This window comes from Solanum lycopersicum, chromosome 7 (genome assembly GCF_036512215.1).
Source record: "Solanum lycopersicum chromosome 7, SLM_r2.1".
Taxonomy (NCBI): domain Eukaryota; kingdom Viridiplantae; phylum Streptophyta; class Magnoliopsida; order Solanales; family Solanaceae; genus Solanum; species Solanum lycopersicum.
Window position 1 is genome coordinate 1,964,587 of NC_090806.1, and position 19,428 is coordinate 1,984,014.

General features: G+C 29.6%; 1 protein-coding gene across 1 annotated transcript; it reads left to right on the top strand.

The window, feature by feature from the left end:
* The first annotated feature begins 9,847 nt into the window (after nt 1-9,847).
* Nucleotides 9,848-17,813, top strand: LOC101266236 (ubiquitin carboxyl-terminal hydrolase 23). The gene is made up of 10 exons (XM_004242539.5): nt 9,848-10,497; nt 12,458-12,572; nt 13,310-13,420; nt 13,966-14,138; nt 14,371-14,697; nt 15,135-15,260; nt 15,422-16,099; nt 16,293-16,944; nt 17,034-17,127; nt 17,356-17,813. The coding sequence occupies exons 1-10, from the start codon at nt 10,189-10,191 to the stop codon at nt 17,516-17,518; spliced, it is 2,748 nt and encodes a 915-aa protein (XP_004242587.2). The 5' UTR covers nt 9,848-10,188; the 3' UTR covers nt 17,519-17,813.
* The last annotated feature ends 1,615 nt before the right edge of the window (nt 17,814-19,428 follow it).

Genomic DNA, 19,428 nt, shown 5'->3' on the forward strand with positions numbered 1-19,428 from the left:
TTAAGTCTGAACACAAGCTATATGAGCTTTTTATAAATTCATTGTCTTATGTGGGTCCCATTTTAGCTACTTTTATAATTGGCCATGGGATTTATATGGATTTTTTATCAAATGGTCAAGAATAATTTGGTAGTTGTGTTGTAATTTCTAAAAAAATGGCTAAATGGGGTTTCATTTATTTGTTTAGGGAAGATTGCACTTTTGGTCCCTTAATTAGTAGTGAATTATGGTTTTGATCCTTTTAGTATTTGGACAAACATATTTAATCATTGACATAATACATGTCCCTCTGGACGAGAGAGTTATTCGGATGGTAAGCACGCTTTACTTTCAATTCGAGGGTTGTTAGTTCGAGTCGTTATGAGAGCAGAAGGAGTGGGAGCTCCTTCTCGAGAGGATTAAAAAAAATGTCTCACTAACTTTTGGTATACATAAATAGTCACTTAAACTGTATAAAGTAAAATAAGTAGACACGCAAATTCGATGTAACATAATACATGTAGGACATCACATAAAAAGAGTGTAGAACGTGAAATGTTACGTAGAATACCAAGTAAGATGTGTGTGTCTACTTGCTTATTTTTATACAAATCTAAATGTTTAATTATATACACCAAAAATTGGAAGGATATACACGTAATGGAGTCAAATTAAAAGATATGTGTATGAATCGTACTTAACTAAGATATGTCTTTTAAAACTAATTTACTTTCAATTGTGGCGTAACAATATAAATTTAATACAAGTAAGTTGATGATTATACTTTTGGTGATATTTTTTTTTTTTTTTGTGAATTAAATTATCGAATACCTATACTAAAATAACAAATATTTGTTAAAATTAATTAAAATATATACAAACTGATCCGGACAATACAATGATTAAAAAAAAATCTAATGCTTAGTGAAGTTTCACAAAGATTAAAATTAAAATTTGATGATATTTGAGGGATTAAAAATAATAATATCCATTTATTTATTTGTTTGTTGGTTATTTAAGTCTACATTCTTCTTCTTTAAAGAAAGAAAAAGTCAGCTTATCTTTTGGTAGAGACAAGAAGAAGAGAGCGTGTCTTGTGCGTTATGTGTTTCTTTATTTTTCCCAATGTTTAATTATTTTATGTCAATAGAAACTTTAAGAAGTTGTCATGAAAAAATTGGAGATTGTGACCAATTATTATGTCTTGGAGACTGTTCAATTATATATATATATATATATATATTATATATACGTGAGTCGGGAATTTTTCAGAAATAAATTTTTTATTTTTATGAAGTGAAAATAAAATATATCTTGATAAACAGTTGATAAAGATTCAAATACAAAATCGCACACTTAATACTTTTAATATGAATTTAAAAATCGAGATATTTTAGATATATTTACGACCATAAACTCTCTATATTTGTTTATTAAAACAAGATCACCAATTGAGTCATCATTCGCATCCTTCCTTTTTCATCTCATTCTGATCCTTTTTTGTTGTTTTGTTTTTTGTTGTTTTGAAGTTTAAGATAAGTTTCCTTTTTCTTTTATGTTACTATTTTCTTTTTGAGGTTGTTAAAAATAAAGAGTTTTTATTATTAGTTAGTGGGAAAATGTCCAAATTTATTTCTATCTTGATCATTTATTTTTATCTATTTTCATATTATTAGTAAATCGTATTGTATTTGCTCATGTTTAAATTTAGTTTTTTTAACTTTTTATTATTATAGATTAAAATTACGGCTCATTAGAAGTTTTAGTAGGAATAGCATAGTATTAACATTAAATCAAAAGTTTAACGGATGACAAAGTTATTCAGTTTTGACACTTTTGTAAGATTTCTTATCGTTCTCTACTATAGTGGAGTAGAAATAACTTTTTGACTTATCGTTTTAACAAATTTAACAGCTTTCAGAATCATTTATTTTTATATCGAGTTAATTATAAAAATTTAACTTTACTAACATCTTCAAATTCAAATAAATTCTAATCTAAAATCCACATATAATCATATATTAATATACGTTTAGAAAAATATCAGAGGGTAGGTGAGTCTATTTAAAAATTGTAGGTCAAGAACTCTTCTTTCTATAGTTTTTTTTTAAAAAAAAATTATTTGACTTGGTTAAATTATATTAAAATTATGAATTCGATAGAAAAGGGGAAATGAATATTAAAAAGCACAATAACTAACTACAAATCAATATAAACAAAAAAAAAAATCATAACAAACACTTGAAGGGGACAGAGAAAACATATAATAGTAATATAAAATTAATTCATGTACAAAACTAAATTTGTCATATTTATAAATCAATTAAATTCTTTACTTATAAATGTAAGTTTTTTAATTATATTATCAACGTTACATTAAATATAATTATTGATTTTCTAGATTATTTTTTTATATATATTATAATAAAATGTGCTATTAATTATTATTTTAATAAATATAAACGGAGAATATTAGAAAGCTTCAACAGGACGCAAACCTCGAATATTTTTTTCTCTATTTGGCTACTTTTAACAGACTTAAAAAAAGACCTCTTCAAAGTTATTTTATATTATATTTTTTATTGGTCTTTGAAATAAAAGATATAAAGAGATGCGATAAAATTTTGATGTTCGTATTAGAGTTTAATTTATTTAATTATATAATATTTATTGTGTGTGATTTTTTTATTGAATTTTAATAAATACATAATATTCGTGAATAAAGTTATTTTTGTGCACGTTATGATCTACGTGTTGTAAATTTTAAATCGTGAAGTTAACTATTAGTATAAATATTTCTTTTTTAAGTTACGAACCTTTTTTAAATTTTGTATAAAATATGAAATATTTCTTTTTTGCATTCATTCTTATGATTTATTGTGGATTTAAATTGTCAGCCACTATAATGTTTATACTATGATAAATCATCCATGTTATATCTTTTAAATAATGATTATTTTCTGAAATTAATTTAAATAAATACGAAATATTTTATACACCGCGATATAGATAAGATATCTTTAACTTTTATCCTCTTAATTTCTCTCACACCCTTTTCACTTTAAAGTGCTGGAAAGTAACATTTGGGTTTTTTTTTAATTAATTTTTAAGTTTTTGGTAGAGTTATATTTGGGATTTGTTGCAACTTTATTATTTCTTTTGTGTTATATATCCATTGCATCCCTTTATTATCCTTTTTTTTTAATTATTATTATTATTATTTTAGGATATGGTCTTTGTTTTTTTTGTCTTTTCAAGAAGCAACTATATTGTTTTACTTCTTTCATTTCATTTTAAGTGCTTTTAAAGATTTTAAAATTTTCATTAACAAAACAAACATTAAGTATAAAGTATAATTTACTAAATTGAGAAGTGTTCTATATTGAAATATGAAAACTACACTTTTTCTAATAGCAAGGATAAAATTGAAAAAATAATCATTTTTTTCTTGATTTTATAAAACAATAGTTATTTTGAAATACTTTTTGGACTATATGGACACTTAAAATGGGACAACAATTAATAATAATAATAATAATTTTGAAAAATGATTTTTAGAACTACATACCTTTGGATTTCACAATAACTATCAAAGATGATTAATATAGTTTTTAAATAAATAAAATGGAATTTGGTAGCTGCAACTTTTATATCTCATCTCATAATTTTTTTTTAATTAATAATATGTGATAGTTACTAATGAGAGTTGTTATGGATTATAATTGAAGAATTGGTAGCAAAAGAAGCTTAAACTAGAATTTACAATTGTAGTTACAATTATGGTTTGCTTAAACTTGAATCCAAAAAAGATGTTTCAATAATTAATCTTATTTGATTTGATAGCTTCATTCATATTTGATTGCAATATTTGTTAGATCTATGAAACTTAATTATTTCATTATCATGCCCTTAACCACTAAAGTTACTAATTATCATGATGGCCATAAGCTAATTTTTTTTGTTTTTACTATGCATTGTTTGATTACTTTTCGATTTATATGCGGCTTGATTATTTTATCGAATCTTTGATAGTTTTATCAATTTAAACTTAGATAAATGATAAAAATTTACTATTGTCTTGATTGTCCTGTAAGGTGTCACATTTATGCATTTTATTTGTAACTCTATTTATCAAAATTTAGACTTTGGAAAGGAAATCACTATAATGTTCTTTATTTGAATTTAATAATTCTCTTCATTTTCATTATTTTGCTAAAAGTAATAAATTGAATATTTGTGGGGTTTAGATGACTCTCTAAAGGTTGATTTTTAATTTATAGTGCATGTCAATTTTCACATTGTTTTCCAAGTCCATTTTGGTGTTTCTAGTCAAAGTAAAAACAAAAAAAAAAAATGCACTGTATTTATTAGATAAACACAAATCATCATCCAAATCATAAGATTAAAAAAAAAGATTATTAAAGAGTCAAAATTTGCACCATTAAATTACTCATTAAGATATGATAAATAAATAAATAAATTATTAATAAATATGAGTTGTTTTGGCCAAACTTTTTTTGCACCCTACCTCCTTGTTTTCAAGTTTTATGGCTGCTTTTCTGGTTAAAGTAGGGTCAGGTTATGAAATTTCCATTTGGAATTAAGTCATTTAATTAAAATTCAAGTTGGAAAACAATGATTAATTGTGCTAAAATTCAAAACAAAATAAAATAATGAAACTTTATTTATAAAAGGAAGATAGAAAGAACAAAAAAGATACAGCGTCTGGCTACTTCTTTCTTAATTAATCATAAATTTTGAAAATATAATTTTCTTTTGTTTTTTAAAGGGAAAAACTTCATCGAAATGAAATATACGTGGCGTAAAATTAAATTAATCGATTTTTAATGCAGATATATAAAAAAATTTATTTTAAGAAGATGAAGATAGAAAGATAAGAAAGACTTCCAATTTTTACTTGGTCAATGGCAATTTATGTTTAAATCATATTAAAAATTAGTGTTTTCATATAATTTTATTGTATAACAGAGGTAGTAAATATAACTCTATAAGAACCTGAATATCATAACATATTTCGTGTAATTTCACAAATGCAGAACGTACATGAGTTTTTTCACCTAATCACCTTATATGAGGTAATGAGATTATTTTTTTGTAGACCCTCGATTCATAGTAATTACAAAGAATCATATATTATCATTTAATTATCAACAATTAATTAATTAATTAATTAATTATATATATATATATATATATAAAAGTTGACTAGTTAGAAATAAAGTGATGAAAAAACATAGAAAGATCGTGGTAGACCTTACTGTCATTTTACGTGCAATTTGGTCCTCCTAGACTTTTTAATTTCAATGTTCTAATGCAAAAAAAGTCCATTCACTTAAAATGCATGAAAAATAACTAATTTTTTCGTATTAAAATCTGATAAAATTTAAATTTGCGACCAATTTTAATAGAGTTGTTTTCGAGACCTTTATTTGGTGTTTTATGGTCTTAATGTTAATCTTAGTGATGACCTTAATGTGCAAATCTTTTTTATTTATGGACTTTTTCATCACTTAATATAAAAATTGATGTTAAATTACTATCTTTTTTTTATGTGTTTTTTTCCCTTAATTTACTTTTATTTTGTGGGTAGGAACTTCTATATGTTAGCTAAAAAATCGTTATCTAAAATATGTCGAGCTTAAGTGATTAATAGTTATGTTAAAAAAATATGATAGGTTTATTAAAGTGGAAATGACCTTCCTAAACAAAAATATAAACATTAATCAAAAAAAGAAATGAATTATTTATTAAGCAATTCTTGTCAACTAGCATGGATTTTTTTTTCTTTTCTTTTATGATATTTATATTTATTTAAATTCATTGATAGAGAAAAAAAAATGTACATTTTGGATAAAGCATAATACTTCGTGAAAATGTATTACTAAAAATACAAGTCTTCAAACTCTCCTCAATATTAGTGATAATTATAGAATTCACTAATTTTCACGTTATCTTTTTTATATGTTAAAAAAATCATTAAATATTCATAAATTTGAAATAATTGAAAAAAATTATATACTTCAAATTCTCGATCCGTTTATATCCAAAGTCCGTGAAAATTATTGTAAGCAAAAGTCATGCATGCATGTTTAACGTATAATAATTCCCTCCATAGAAACTAGTCTGCACGTTAGGATAAATTTAATTGAATATATACTAATTAAATTAAAGTCTGAGAATCTAGGACTCCTAGAATTTATTTTTTAATATTTTTGCACAATATTAAAAACATTTTATTTATAAAAAATAATGTTATTTGGAATTTCAACGCCATAGGCTGAATATTAAACACAATATAATCATTGGTCTAATTATTATAATTAGTTGATATATTATTAGTTTCTCCAACTAAAAGTATATTAATCAATGTTTTGTTGCAACTTGCATTTACCCTAACTAATTATTAAGAATTTATGTGATATTTTTATTTATTCATCGTCAAGGTTTAAGTTTTCACCTCGTTAAACAAACTTAGAAAATAAATTCGTGACCAACACATTAATTAAGTAGCAAAATCCTAATGTGTTTAAAATTGAGAAATAAAATTTACTTTAATAAAAATGACTTATGCAAAGGCATTTTTTAAAAACTCGTAATCAACTACGTTTTAAGGCTCTAGGATTGGATACATAGGAAGAACTTTTAAGAGATGGGATTGAAATATATTATATCACATTAATATCATCTTCGCAGGAAATTTGAGTAGCGTCTATTCTTTGTCTTTAAGACTAGCAATTGTAATGAATTCAATATCATTTATTAAGTTGTGATAGTACGTATAGCATAACCGCAACGTAATGATTCTTGGGGGAGTCACACACAAATTAAATCACTCATAAAAGTGTAATGAATTTACTTTTCCATGAATAATAGTAAAGATTAAGTATTTTGGTGCAAAATCTGATGGCACGATAATGTTTGTTTACATTAATCAACAAGTAAATATGTTCATCTATATTAATCAATATAAGACTTAACAAGAACCAATATTTATATATTGAGATAATTGTTTCTACTCCACGATGATAGAATAATATTAATTGAGCGTTTCAAGTCCTTGAAATCAAACAATACCATTGTTTAGAAACACACTATGAACTCAAAAAAATATAACCCAAAAAATCTTAATACTATATTATTTATCTAATTTGTTTATTTATCAAATTTGTTGACAATTTAGGAATAACTCATTATTAAGTTGCTAATTAATGAGTTTACCTTAAAGAAATGTAGGTTGAATTTTTCCCCGTTAAAGAAAAGAATCCCAATAGTTTTGAGATTTTGAAGCCCAATAGTTTTAAGATTTTGATTCAAACAATATGACTTTCTAATCAGGCTAATTAATTATAATTAAAGAAAATTTCAGTAGTTTTAGGATTTTGATATATCAATACGTCTTTCTAATCTTGGTAGTTAATTATAACTAAAGAAAATTTCTACCTTAAGTTTGTATTCTACTTATGAATAACATGTCACTATATATAGTTTGAGGTTATTTCATCAAATTGCCATATTATTTCATGGAGAAACTTAGATATATTTCACCATCATATATAATAAAATTATCTATACTTTTAAAATATTACGTATCTTATCATTCATTAAGATTTTTTCTATCATATATTGAGAAAGATACACTCAGATATATGTATTTTTGTTACATGTATCTTATGCAATCCAGATAAACGAGAATCACACTAGATATATGTATCACACTATGTACATATCTAGTGTGATTCACATGTATCTCGAAACCAAATCCATAGGAGAGAGACGAACAAGATTTGTTAATGTATTCAGATACATATGTGAATCAACTTGGATACATTGTATCTGAAATAAATTACACATAATTTTGACCCCAAAATTCTAAGATATATGTATCTGAACGAATCAAAATCTAGTAAGATACTCTAATATCACAAATCTTTGATGGATCATCAAAACTCATTGTGTAAAAAATTTACCTACACAATTTTTTTTTTTTTGCTTCAAAATTTATCTTAATTAACTCCAAATGATTCCAATTTGATATACAGCCTTCTAATACACAACCACAAATTAAGTGTGGGACAAAGCCCAAAGTTATGTTAAGTATTACTGGTCAGAGCTCATTCTCTATGGTCCAAATTAATACAAGCCCATTAACTTAATTGCAACTAGTGTCTGGCGTTTAATAGGTTTTATTTTCTAATACTTATTTGATATTCGATATTTACTAGCTTGAGTAGTAAAGGACGTAAATCTTAGACGAAGCCATATTAAAGAACATATTATTTATTTATTATACCTGAATTAAACAAGTAAACATATATGTCTTATGTGTTATCTTGTTTGGCCATTTGTGTCATGTAGAATGCATGTATCTATTTGTTCAATTTTATAAATATTTAAATTTTTACGTATATACATTTAAGATTGAATGACATATAATATATACAAAGGGCAACAATTAAGTATTTGTACATTTACAATTACATTCTAATCTAATTTTCCAATACGTTTGCGATGATCAGAATGAAAGACTATACCAAGCATTATTAGTAAATGAGTGAGTTATTGATCTGTTTAATAATTATACAAGGTAAAATTAATTGAACTAAAATATCGATTATAATTCAACTCGATTAATTCTTACTACATTTTAATCATTTTGTTTGTACTTTACAATTTTTGGTATCTAATAAAACTTCATTTCTTTATTCATACTATATATATATATTAAACATATTAAATAAAAAAAATTATCTTTATTGAATATAGACAAAAATACTCATTAGATATGTATCAACCCATTTTTTTATGGATTGAAATTAGTTAAATTAATCAATGAACATATGTCATTCAAACTTATGTTTTTCTCGACTAATTTGACACCTCAAAAAATAAGTAATAAACAAAATCAATTTCCTTAAGACTTGATATAAAAAAATATGTACAATGTACTAAACTTTTGTTAGGCACACATTTAAAAAGCGTGATTTAATATGATTTTACTTATATTTTTCTATTAACGATTTAAATATATACGTGAACTTTCTTCATGGATATATTCATAGTCAAATTTTTTATATGTAGTATTTAAATTTTGGATAGTAAGTAATTCTTTTATGATGATTGAGTACACCTAAAAAATAATAATCAAGCTACACAATATTTAACTAGATTATAATTTTTAAATAAAAATAGTTTGCTTAATAAAACAAAATATGATTTTAAGAATGAATTTACGTTTTTGGTCCATTTTAATTTCAAAAGCTTAGGCCCAATTTCTAAGCTAAGGTCCATTTAATTTCATTTGCTAGACCAAGTCTTAAAAGCAAAAATTGGAAGGCTACAAAATAATAATCTTTTCGTTTTAAAAAAAAATTGACATAATTTGACTTGAAACGGAGTTTAAGAATTTTATTTTTTTTAATCTTGTGGTTCTAAATTAAAGTTATGTCAAATGTAACTTGTGGTCTTAAACATGTCACGTGAAAAGTTAAGGTTATAGTGTTGCCAAAAAAGGAAAGGGATCGTTCTTTTTTAAACAGACTAAAAAGGAAATAGAGTTATTTTTTTAAACGAAGGTAATATAACTTTTTGTATTTACGAACTTTTAAAATAATATATATATATAATTATAATTTTTCATCCCTTCTACTTTTTATCGTGTTTATAGATTTTCAAAACGTTATATATACAATCATAAAATAATTTTTTAGGTTAGTTCATTTAATTATTTTTAACAAGGTAAGATAATTAGTAGTAATTTTAACATTAAAAATTCTATATTTTTTATAAGATTCAATTTCTACCTCTACTTATTTAACACTTGACTTTTTCAACACCACAAAACAATATATTTTCAAAATGCCAAAATTACCCCTTGTTCTACTATTCTAGTGTATCGCGGAACAGCGTAACACCTTACTATATTTGTTTTGTGTAGTAGGGTTTTAAGCTTCTCTTTACTTCGACTCTTTCAAGAGCCGAAATACTCAAACCCCTTTTCTTTTTTTTCACAATTGTTCAGTGAATTTATGGTGAAAAGCCCAATTCGTTCATAGTTTTAGGCTGAAAAACGAGTGAAAAATAAAGGAAAACGAGCAGAAATAGCTCAGTATTCTTGAAAAAGGCTTGATTTTGATACTTTTATGTGGAAAGAAGAAGAGGGGTTTAACGGGTGAAGCTACAATTGATAAAATGGAGGAAAATTTGGGTCAAGAAATATCTGGGTTAATTGGGTCGGATCCGGGTTTGGATACGTCGTCGTCGGTGTTTCATCGGAAGATTGAGTTTCATTTGGCGAGGAAACCGTTTAATGGGTTTATCAGTGGGAAAAATAATGGTGGGTTTCAGCTGGAAACACTGAACCCGAGTTCGGAGACCCGTAAAGAAAATGGGTCACTTGTCGGCGCCGGAAAAAAGGGTGGCGGTGATGTGGTGATGGAAAGTAATGGGATGGATCCAGAAGTGAGCTTTGGAATTGCTTTCAGAAAAATTATGAGAATTGTGAGTGTCTCTAAGAGGGTTCTTTGCCTTCTTTCGGAATTTTTTAGCTGATAAATTTATGTCTTCTTGCACCTGTTATTTATGTCAACTGAAGCTTTTGTTTTCATTTTTCTATATTTGCCTCGCTAATTGTTATATGGATAGTTTAGAATTTCTTTGCTTTTGATATTTGTGTTTTGTTTATATTCGATAGAATTTTATTTTGATGTTTAGCTTCCAAAGTCTCTTCCTGTTGCCTGTTGTGATTCTACTAGCTCTGAGTATGTTTAGCATTAGTAGTCCTATGAATTTACTTGTCAAATTTCTCTTAGTCGCTAAATTCTGCTCTCTGTTACACTTGTTGGTCCATCTGTATCCTTGCAATGACCAAGTAACAGACTCGTATATGAAATGGGTGGATTCTATGTGTCCGAATTCTACGAGATAAGGAAGTCAAGATTTAACCTGGAATTCTCGTCTATGGTTTGAAATAACCCTTATATTGGAGCTCCATCCGGGGTCATGGGCAAAATGAGGCTTTTACCTGATGTCGATGATAGTATTAGCCCAAATGTCCAACGGAGGGCGAAGTTTCTCAATTTCGGATAGTACTGGGGTAATTTGATTTGATTCGCCCTACTTCTTTAGTAACTTAATGTTGAGTTGGCTTTCAAAAGCGATTTGTTCTTCTCTTCTTTTTTCTTCTCTTTCTCTTTGTTATATTTGTTTTCATTTCAGTACTTCAAGTACTTTGAGATGACTATTTTCACTTAATTTGTATGTAATTTGGTTGCATTTATAGTCTGTTTGCTCCTTTATACTAGGAAGAATATCTTTTATATAAAAAAGGGGTGCTATGTTCAAAACTTATATACAAGCAAGCTAAGAGCTTCCTTGTTTAATTTTGCATGGGGCTGATGGCCAATCTGTGTCTCCCTCTGAAAGAATCTTATACCTTTATGTAACGGTACAATACCACTATTATCTGTTTGTCAGAGAAGTGAATCCCCATTTACATTAATACGTTTCTTCTAATAGAGGTGTGTATTTTTTGTAGGCTGTATAGTTGTTTAAGGATTGTAATATGGTTTATAAAGCTTGTCGGTTGCCTTAAAATTTTTAGGTAGGATACAACAACTTTCATATTTTATGATAATCAACTTTTTGTAAGCTTATTCTGGCAATTTTTGGTTTTTGCTTCAAAGTCTACATGTTGTAACCCAAAAGAAATTCCGGTGTAAAGGAAGGGAGGGTCTTTTTTTTTTTATGAAGTAAGATGAGAGAGATGTGATAAGATACCAAAGGCTCTAGGAGTTAAAAGCGCTGATTTGACAAGATAAAAGTGGTTTATTTTGTGATTATATTGTCTTGTCCCTCACGAAGTGGGCAAGGGATGAAAAGAGTTCATATGCATCTTGTGCTGCTCTACCGTTCTTTTAAAGGTTTTGATTGGAGGCCCATTATCCTGTCGCAGGTTATTGGAGATAACTTTTGGTTGTACAATGTCACAATCAAATATGCACTAGACTGCATGTGAATCTTTTTCTTTTGTCTTCTTTTCCTTAAATTGGCACACTTTCCTTGTTGAGTGCTTTTACCAAAAAAATTAGTAGATGTGTGTCCTACTATTGTGAACTAATTGATGTGTTGTTAAGTCATGTTTTTCTATTTCAAGTAGCTCTAAGATTGTACCTGCTGGAATGTTTTGGAACTTATAGTTTCTTCCTCTTGGTCCTCTGATGAGTGAGGACTCGTTAGTGGGTTATGGAATTTGATCTTGATCTATTGCGGGCAAATTGAACTACTTTATGCTTTACCTTGTTCTCGTTTAACGTATGAGTTCAAGAATATTGTTGGACAAGAATCACCAGATGAATCAACGAGCCCTACTAAGTCCATTTTATTTACACTTGGAGGATCTATTGTATTTTATGGAAGTCTCCACATTGCTTAATTATGGGACCGGTTGTATATGTTACAGGGAGCTGGCTTGCAAAATCTTGGGAACACCTGCTTCCTCAATTCAGTATTACAGTGTCTGACATACACTGAGCCATTAGCAGCATACTTGGAAAGTGGGAAACATCAAAGTTCCTGTGAGTCTCTCTCTCCTGCGTATGCATGTTTGTCTTCAGCAGTCTTTAAATTTTCTGACCTCCTTAGAGGAGGGGGTTATATTAATTTATATTCCAGCATTTCATCTACCTTGACCGGAAGAAGTTTGCTGGAGAAATGCTAATGTGCTGTCTGGACCTCTTCTTAGATCTTTGGACCAATTACTGAAATCAATTGGATTTGACTTGATAAATGTCATTATATTATTCAGTTTACTGCTTCAGAGATTTCTCTTTCACTAGAAGAAATGGTACCAAATGCACTTAAAACAAGTCAAACTGGATTTGTTTCTTACCCTACCTTTCTGACCCCAGTACTGTAAAAATTTGATAGAAACTGGATAACATACAAAGTTTAATGGTGTACTGCATGAAAAGAAGTTTAAGCTATAGTAGGAGTGGAGCTGTTGAATGATTTAATACACATGTACTCTTGGAGATGCATAGAGCCTCAGCTTACGTGGAATATATTCCACATTCATGCATTTTTCTTTTAACTATATTGCACGCTTATAAACATGTTCATGCTAAGTCTGTCCGTCTAAATTCATATGAAAGATATGAACTACTTTGGTCTTTTTCAAATGAATATTTGAGTGGACTATTTGAGCTGTCCACATAAACTAAACTTATAGATACTATGTCGTTTCTGGACTTGAATCCTTAATTTTGCCAGAGCATATTTGTTTGTTAACTTGTGTTTCATTGTTTTATTGAAGGTCGTATGGCTGGTTTTTGTGCTTTATGCGCCATCCAAAAACACGTGAGTCGTGCTTTGCAGGCAACTGGGAAAATACTGGCGCCCAAGGATCTTGTGTCAAACTTACGATGTAATCTTCCTATTCCCTGTAGTGTATTTATTTTGAATTTGTGACTTCTGCTATTAACTACAATTAAGTTGTTTTTCTGGTAATTATTTTCTTTTCTTCCGATGAGTGATTTACCCCTTTCTCACTTGATCTTAGTGTCCTTTTTCCCCAACAAGAGTAGTGCAATTTCAGTCATGTTCGTAAGCTTTTTCTTTTTGTTAGGATATTCTGAGTTAACATGCAAGTCTGATGTCCAATATTTTTCAGTATCTGATGGCTCTACTTTTTTTGTTTTGTTTTATTTCCATGCAAAGTTTTGCTTAGTCAGAAACTTAATTAAGGGTATGATAACAGCAACTATGCCTCCGTCTCTATCAAGTCGCGGTTTAAATAAGGGTATGATAAAAAATTTTTAGAAGGCTGACAACAAAATTGTTGCTCCTCCTGCCTTGAGATTTACACCGAGTATACTGCTTCAGAATATGCCTATTATTTTTCTTATTATTCCATATTTAAAGGCTTTTAGACATTTGAATATCAGAGTTAATCCTTAATTATGTCTTTAGGCATATCGCGGAATTTTCGAAATGCTAGACAGGAGGATGCACATGAATACATGGTGAATCTGCTCGAGTCGATGCATAAATGTTGCTTACCTTCAGGAGTGCCTAGTGAATCCCCCAGTGCTTATGAGAAAAGTTTGGTTCATAAGATATTTGGTGGGCGTCTTCGCAGTCAGGTACATTTCAGTTGCTCTTCTGTCAGTGTGGTAAATCTAGTAACTTTTGGGGGTTCAGAAAAATTTTACTTGCTGTGACTTGATCCCCCCCCCCCCCCCCCCCAGAAAAAGAAAAAAAGTGAGAGAAGCGTTTTTTCACTGTGTGTCAGTTGTGGTGGGGAATATTTCCTTGGTTCCTTTTCTAACAGTTCTTTGACTCCTCGCCATCTGCATCTTTCCAAATGATCTGCAGGTGCAGTGCATGCAGTGTAAATTTTGCTCTGACAAGTTTGATCCATTTCTGGATCTAAGTCTAGAAATTTTGAGGGCAGATTCACTACTCAAAGCACTTGACCATTTTACTGCCAGAGAACTCTTAGATGGTGGTCAGAGGCAGTACCAATGTCAGCAGTGCAAACAGAAAGTGAAGGCTACTAAACGGCTAACAATTGACCGGGCACCTCATGTCCTAACTGTCCACTTGAAGCGATTTGGTTCACATGTCCCTGGGCAAAAGATCGATAAAAAGATTCATTACGGGCCTACTTTAGACTTGAAACATTTTGTATCTGATACCTATGTAAGAAAAGTTTTCCTCCTTGCAGTCGAGAACTCTTTTACCTTGTTTCATCTAATATTTGTCATGTGAACCTGCTCTTATTTTATGTTTGACTAATCTCCAAATAAGAAAATTAGCAGCCTATTAAATGGATGATGAATTGACGTGAATGTTCTGGAAAGTTCATTGCATTGATGTCAAGTAGTTGAGAAGATATTTTTTTCAATCAATTCTGCTGATATTCTTGTGTAATAGTTTTAGATTTCACCAATGATGTACCAACCTTACATAACAAATAGTGGAAACAATTTGTATAGGCTCAAATACATGCAATATTTGTGGTTGCTTTACTTGCTATTATCCTGCTTTGATACTTCTGTGATACTTCTTGGTATTTCCTTTATATTTTGAATTCCTCTATTTTTGGAAATTCATGGGATTTCCACTTTATTTTGCAGAGTGGTGAATTGAAGTACACACTCTATGGTGTGCTGGTTCATGCAGGTTGGAGCACCCATTCTGGTCATTATTATTGCTTTGTTCGCACTTCAAGTGGAAATTGGTACTCCCTGGATGACAATCAGGTATATACATTTTGCTTTCTATTGTTTGGCTTTTAAATGTTTCAGTGTTTCGGGAATTATTATTTTCTTAAAAAAAAACTTAAGCAAATGGTTTATGGTAAATGTAGTTTTACTGTCGTAAGAATAGCTTTTGAATATTTCTCTCTTCTATGTACTTGTAGGTTGTTCAAGTGAGTGAGAGAAAGGTGTTAGAGCAGAAGGCATACATGTTATTCTATGTCCGGGATAAGAAATCTCCTGTGCCTAAGAAGTCCGTAGATGTTGCCCGCAATGATATTGTGATTACTAATGGCATAGGAAATAAAATATCTTCTAATCACAGCCAGAGATTTAAGGATACTGCTCAAAATGGATTTCATGTGAAGAATGAGGGATCCTTATCTTGTACAAAAGATCAAAGGGAGACATTAAGTGCCGAAGTTTCAAAGGGAACTTCAACAAAGGATCTGACACCTCCAAAGGTTAATGGTGCAGTAGTTAATGGGTTCTCTTCTCACGGAGGGGCTATACAGCCAGAAAATTTGCTGAAAGTACAAGAAACAGGTGACAGCGTAAAGGACCCTTCTGTTGTAGACGCAGAGGATGGACCATCCTTACTTAAAGCTAATCCTGCTGTTCCAGTCTGCAATGGAACTCATAGACTTGATAACAAGGGGGACACAAGATGTGGAGACTCTAACCCAATACCTAATGGCAATGTAACCATCAAAGAGTTGACTTGCTCTGCTGCAATACCATTTCACTTTAGCAGCGTAAATAGTGAGAAAGATCCAAGCACTCCTGCCAAACTGTTGAACAAACAAGTGGAATGCAGCAAGGCAGACACCAACATTCAAGTGGTAATATATATATTTCTTATTGATTTTGTGCTACGCTCCTCCTTATGTCGTACCTTATTTCTTTTATGCTGGATTCTGTATACTACTAACCAAGCTAGGAAAAGAAGCAGTGCTTTTCTGATACAGCTAACCAAACTAGGATAAGAAGCAGTGGTTTTCTTTGTCTTATGTTTATTGATAAATTTTCTTTCAGGTAAAAGGCATCTCCAATGGCAGTTTAGGTGGTTCAGCTGTTGAAGTTAACAATGATGTTGGACAGAGAAAAGCAGGTGCTGAATCCGCTGGAGTACTGAGCCAACCAACTATGACTAGCTCGGCAGAAAAGGTAGCTATTGACAAGGCATGCTTGAAAGCCAAAAAGAAGTCGTTCAAGAGTCGTGTCACCAAGTTGCATCTCAGTTTTATGATCTTAGATCCAGCTTTGGGACTGAATAGGAAGAAAAAACGAATGAATCATAGAATTGGAAAGAGAAAGCGTAGCAATCCCAGTTCCATCGATGAGAGCAATTCTGATCTTGGGCCATCTACATCCAAATTATCCCATACTTTGATATCTTCTCCAATGCAGTCTCAAAGAAAGAAGTCAAAACTTGGTTCCAAAGAGAAAGTTTCCAGTACTGCTGGGCACAATGGGGATCTGCTGAGGAATACAGTTAATGACGAAAGAGTTGTGAACAATGGCACTGTATTAGCAAATGACAAACAACCACAAAAAAGCTCTAGCTTTGCACCAGTAGGAAGTCAAGGTGTTGACAATAGACAGTCTACTGATTCTAAAGAGACTAAAGTAGTTGCAACACGGAAAGGTCTGTTGGATATGCTTACCAGAGGGTTGGAGTCCAGCGGTAAGTATTTTTTTGCGACTACATGTGCCTTTATGATTTTATTATTGCCTTTGTTAGCTGAAACATATCTGCTTCCTATTTGTTCACAGTTGCTCGTTGGGACGACGTTGAAGTTCGTTCCTTGAAAGGTGTAGAATCACAGAACGGAAATTGTGTCACCATTGGGTACATTGGGGATGAGTGGTGAGTTTCTCTGTCAATCATGGGCATTCTTGTGTTTAAAGATCATAAAACGTATGCTCTAAGAATGCTGTTTGATCTTTTTTCTTGATGTGGATATTCTTTTGGATGGGGGGGGGGGGGGTAAGGTTCCATACATCCTGCCTCTCTAGACCCATCGTGGGACTACATTGAGTATGTTGTTGTGTGTTATGTTTCAAGTACAACTTTTGACAACATGTTTATTTTTAGGGATGAGGAATATGACACAGGTAAGAGGAGGAAGATTAGGAGCTCCAAAATTGAATTTGGTGGACCAAACCTTTTCCAAGATTTTGCAAGCAAAAAGACAAAGGTTAAGAAAGCGAGGCTTGAGCGCTCTAGCTCTGCAAACCAGCCTTTCAGGATATTATAATGAACCTGCGGAAACATATTTTGACTTGACCTATCGAGGAACACGACCCAATGAATTCCACATTAGTGTCACCGAGATGGTAACGATCTGCATCCCCAGCTTGGTCCAGTTTTAGCTTTGGCTGCTAAGCTTATTTTTAAGCCTACCATTGAAGGCTTGAGCAGGTAATGTGTATTCTTTTTTGTAGCAAGTGGTTTGCCTCAGTTTTGGCTTTGTGAGGTCTTGAGAAAGATGTAATGTTTGTGGACATTAGATCATATGACTCATCAAATGAATAACATTTGTGTTTGAAAAATGTTTGTTTCACTTTCTCTTTGTCCATTAATGATATGTGTTTGTTCAACTTTTATACAAGTTTAAGTGTCGATTTGTGCACATCCAAAGTCGAAGAACATAGATGTGATTTGAAATCAAGTTAAATATCATATTTATGTATTATACCTATAATTTAATAGGTCAGAATAAGACACTTCGATTTAAAATGTTTAGAAATAATATTTTAATATCATCAGAGTAAAGTGCGAATACGTGTGTGTATATATATATATGAGAAATATAGAAAAGATAATGTAACACCTCTATATATGTGGTCTATTCTTATTTATCTTTTTCTCCTATTTTGGCCTTTTCTTATCTAAATTGTTGATTTTATTACAAAAGTAGAAATTTATTATAATTAAATATTTATTAATGAAAAAATATTTACACCCAAGACTTTACACTTGTCAATTTATATCCTCACCTTTTCCTATTTTCCCTTTTAGAATCCCAAAAGTCATTCTCTAATTAAAATATAACTCTCTCTCTCTCTCTTTTAATTCATACAGAAAATTTCAATTGCAATTTTATCTATTTATTTGTTCTTTAAAGCCAATTATTATTATTATTAATTTTGAGGGATAAGGCTATGAGACATATCACAACATTAATTGCCCAAATTAATTTTCTTAGTTGCTAAACATAACTTACAAGATTTATTTCATAGAACAACTAACAATAGTATATATATATATATATATATATATACACACTTAATAGGAGTAACAGACAGTATAACAATAGGTCAAAAACATATTTAATGTTTGTGTACAAAAAGTAATGGAAAATAATATGTTGGTGTACATTATTGTTACCCTACAAACCAAATTAATTGCTTCATATATACCAACATGTTGTGATCGAGTGGCTTCCTTTGATTTAAATACAGATTATAATATTATTTTTGTTATAAGTATTTAATATAAATATTGAATATTAAATTTTAAAAAAAATTATAAAAACATATTTTATACCAATAAGTTGTAGTGGAGTATATCTTTTCATCTTTAGTTATAGATTTTGTATTCGGACTTAGACAGTTACTTTTGTTTTGTTGGGAAGATTTTGCACTCGAATTTAGATATAATTAAATCTGAATATGAATACTGAATTCATAACAATAACAAGAACGAACTTCTAATATGGTCAATAAGTTGTGATGAAGTGCACTCCTTCATACATAATTATAGTTCACGTATTCAAATTCAAAATATATGATCATCTTTTATTAAGAGGTGTTACTCTCAATTAGAAATTTTATGACGCAGATTCAAATTAAACCTTTATAGAAATATCAAATATCAAATAGAAGATAAAAAAAAAATAACAACAATTGCTTTGTATTGAATAGTTTTTGGTAGAGTATATTACATTCTTTTATTCTTAATCGCAAGTCTTGAACTCAAATTCAGTATATAAATTTTCTAATAAATACGAGTATCAAATACTAAATAAAAAATTAATTAATAGGTATTGATGAAAATTGCATGTAAAGGAAATAGACAAGCGGTGGTGTGAAGAATACGTTAGGCTAACAATATCATGTGACATAATGTATGAATTGAAACTATATAATAAAAAAAAAAGTTAAT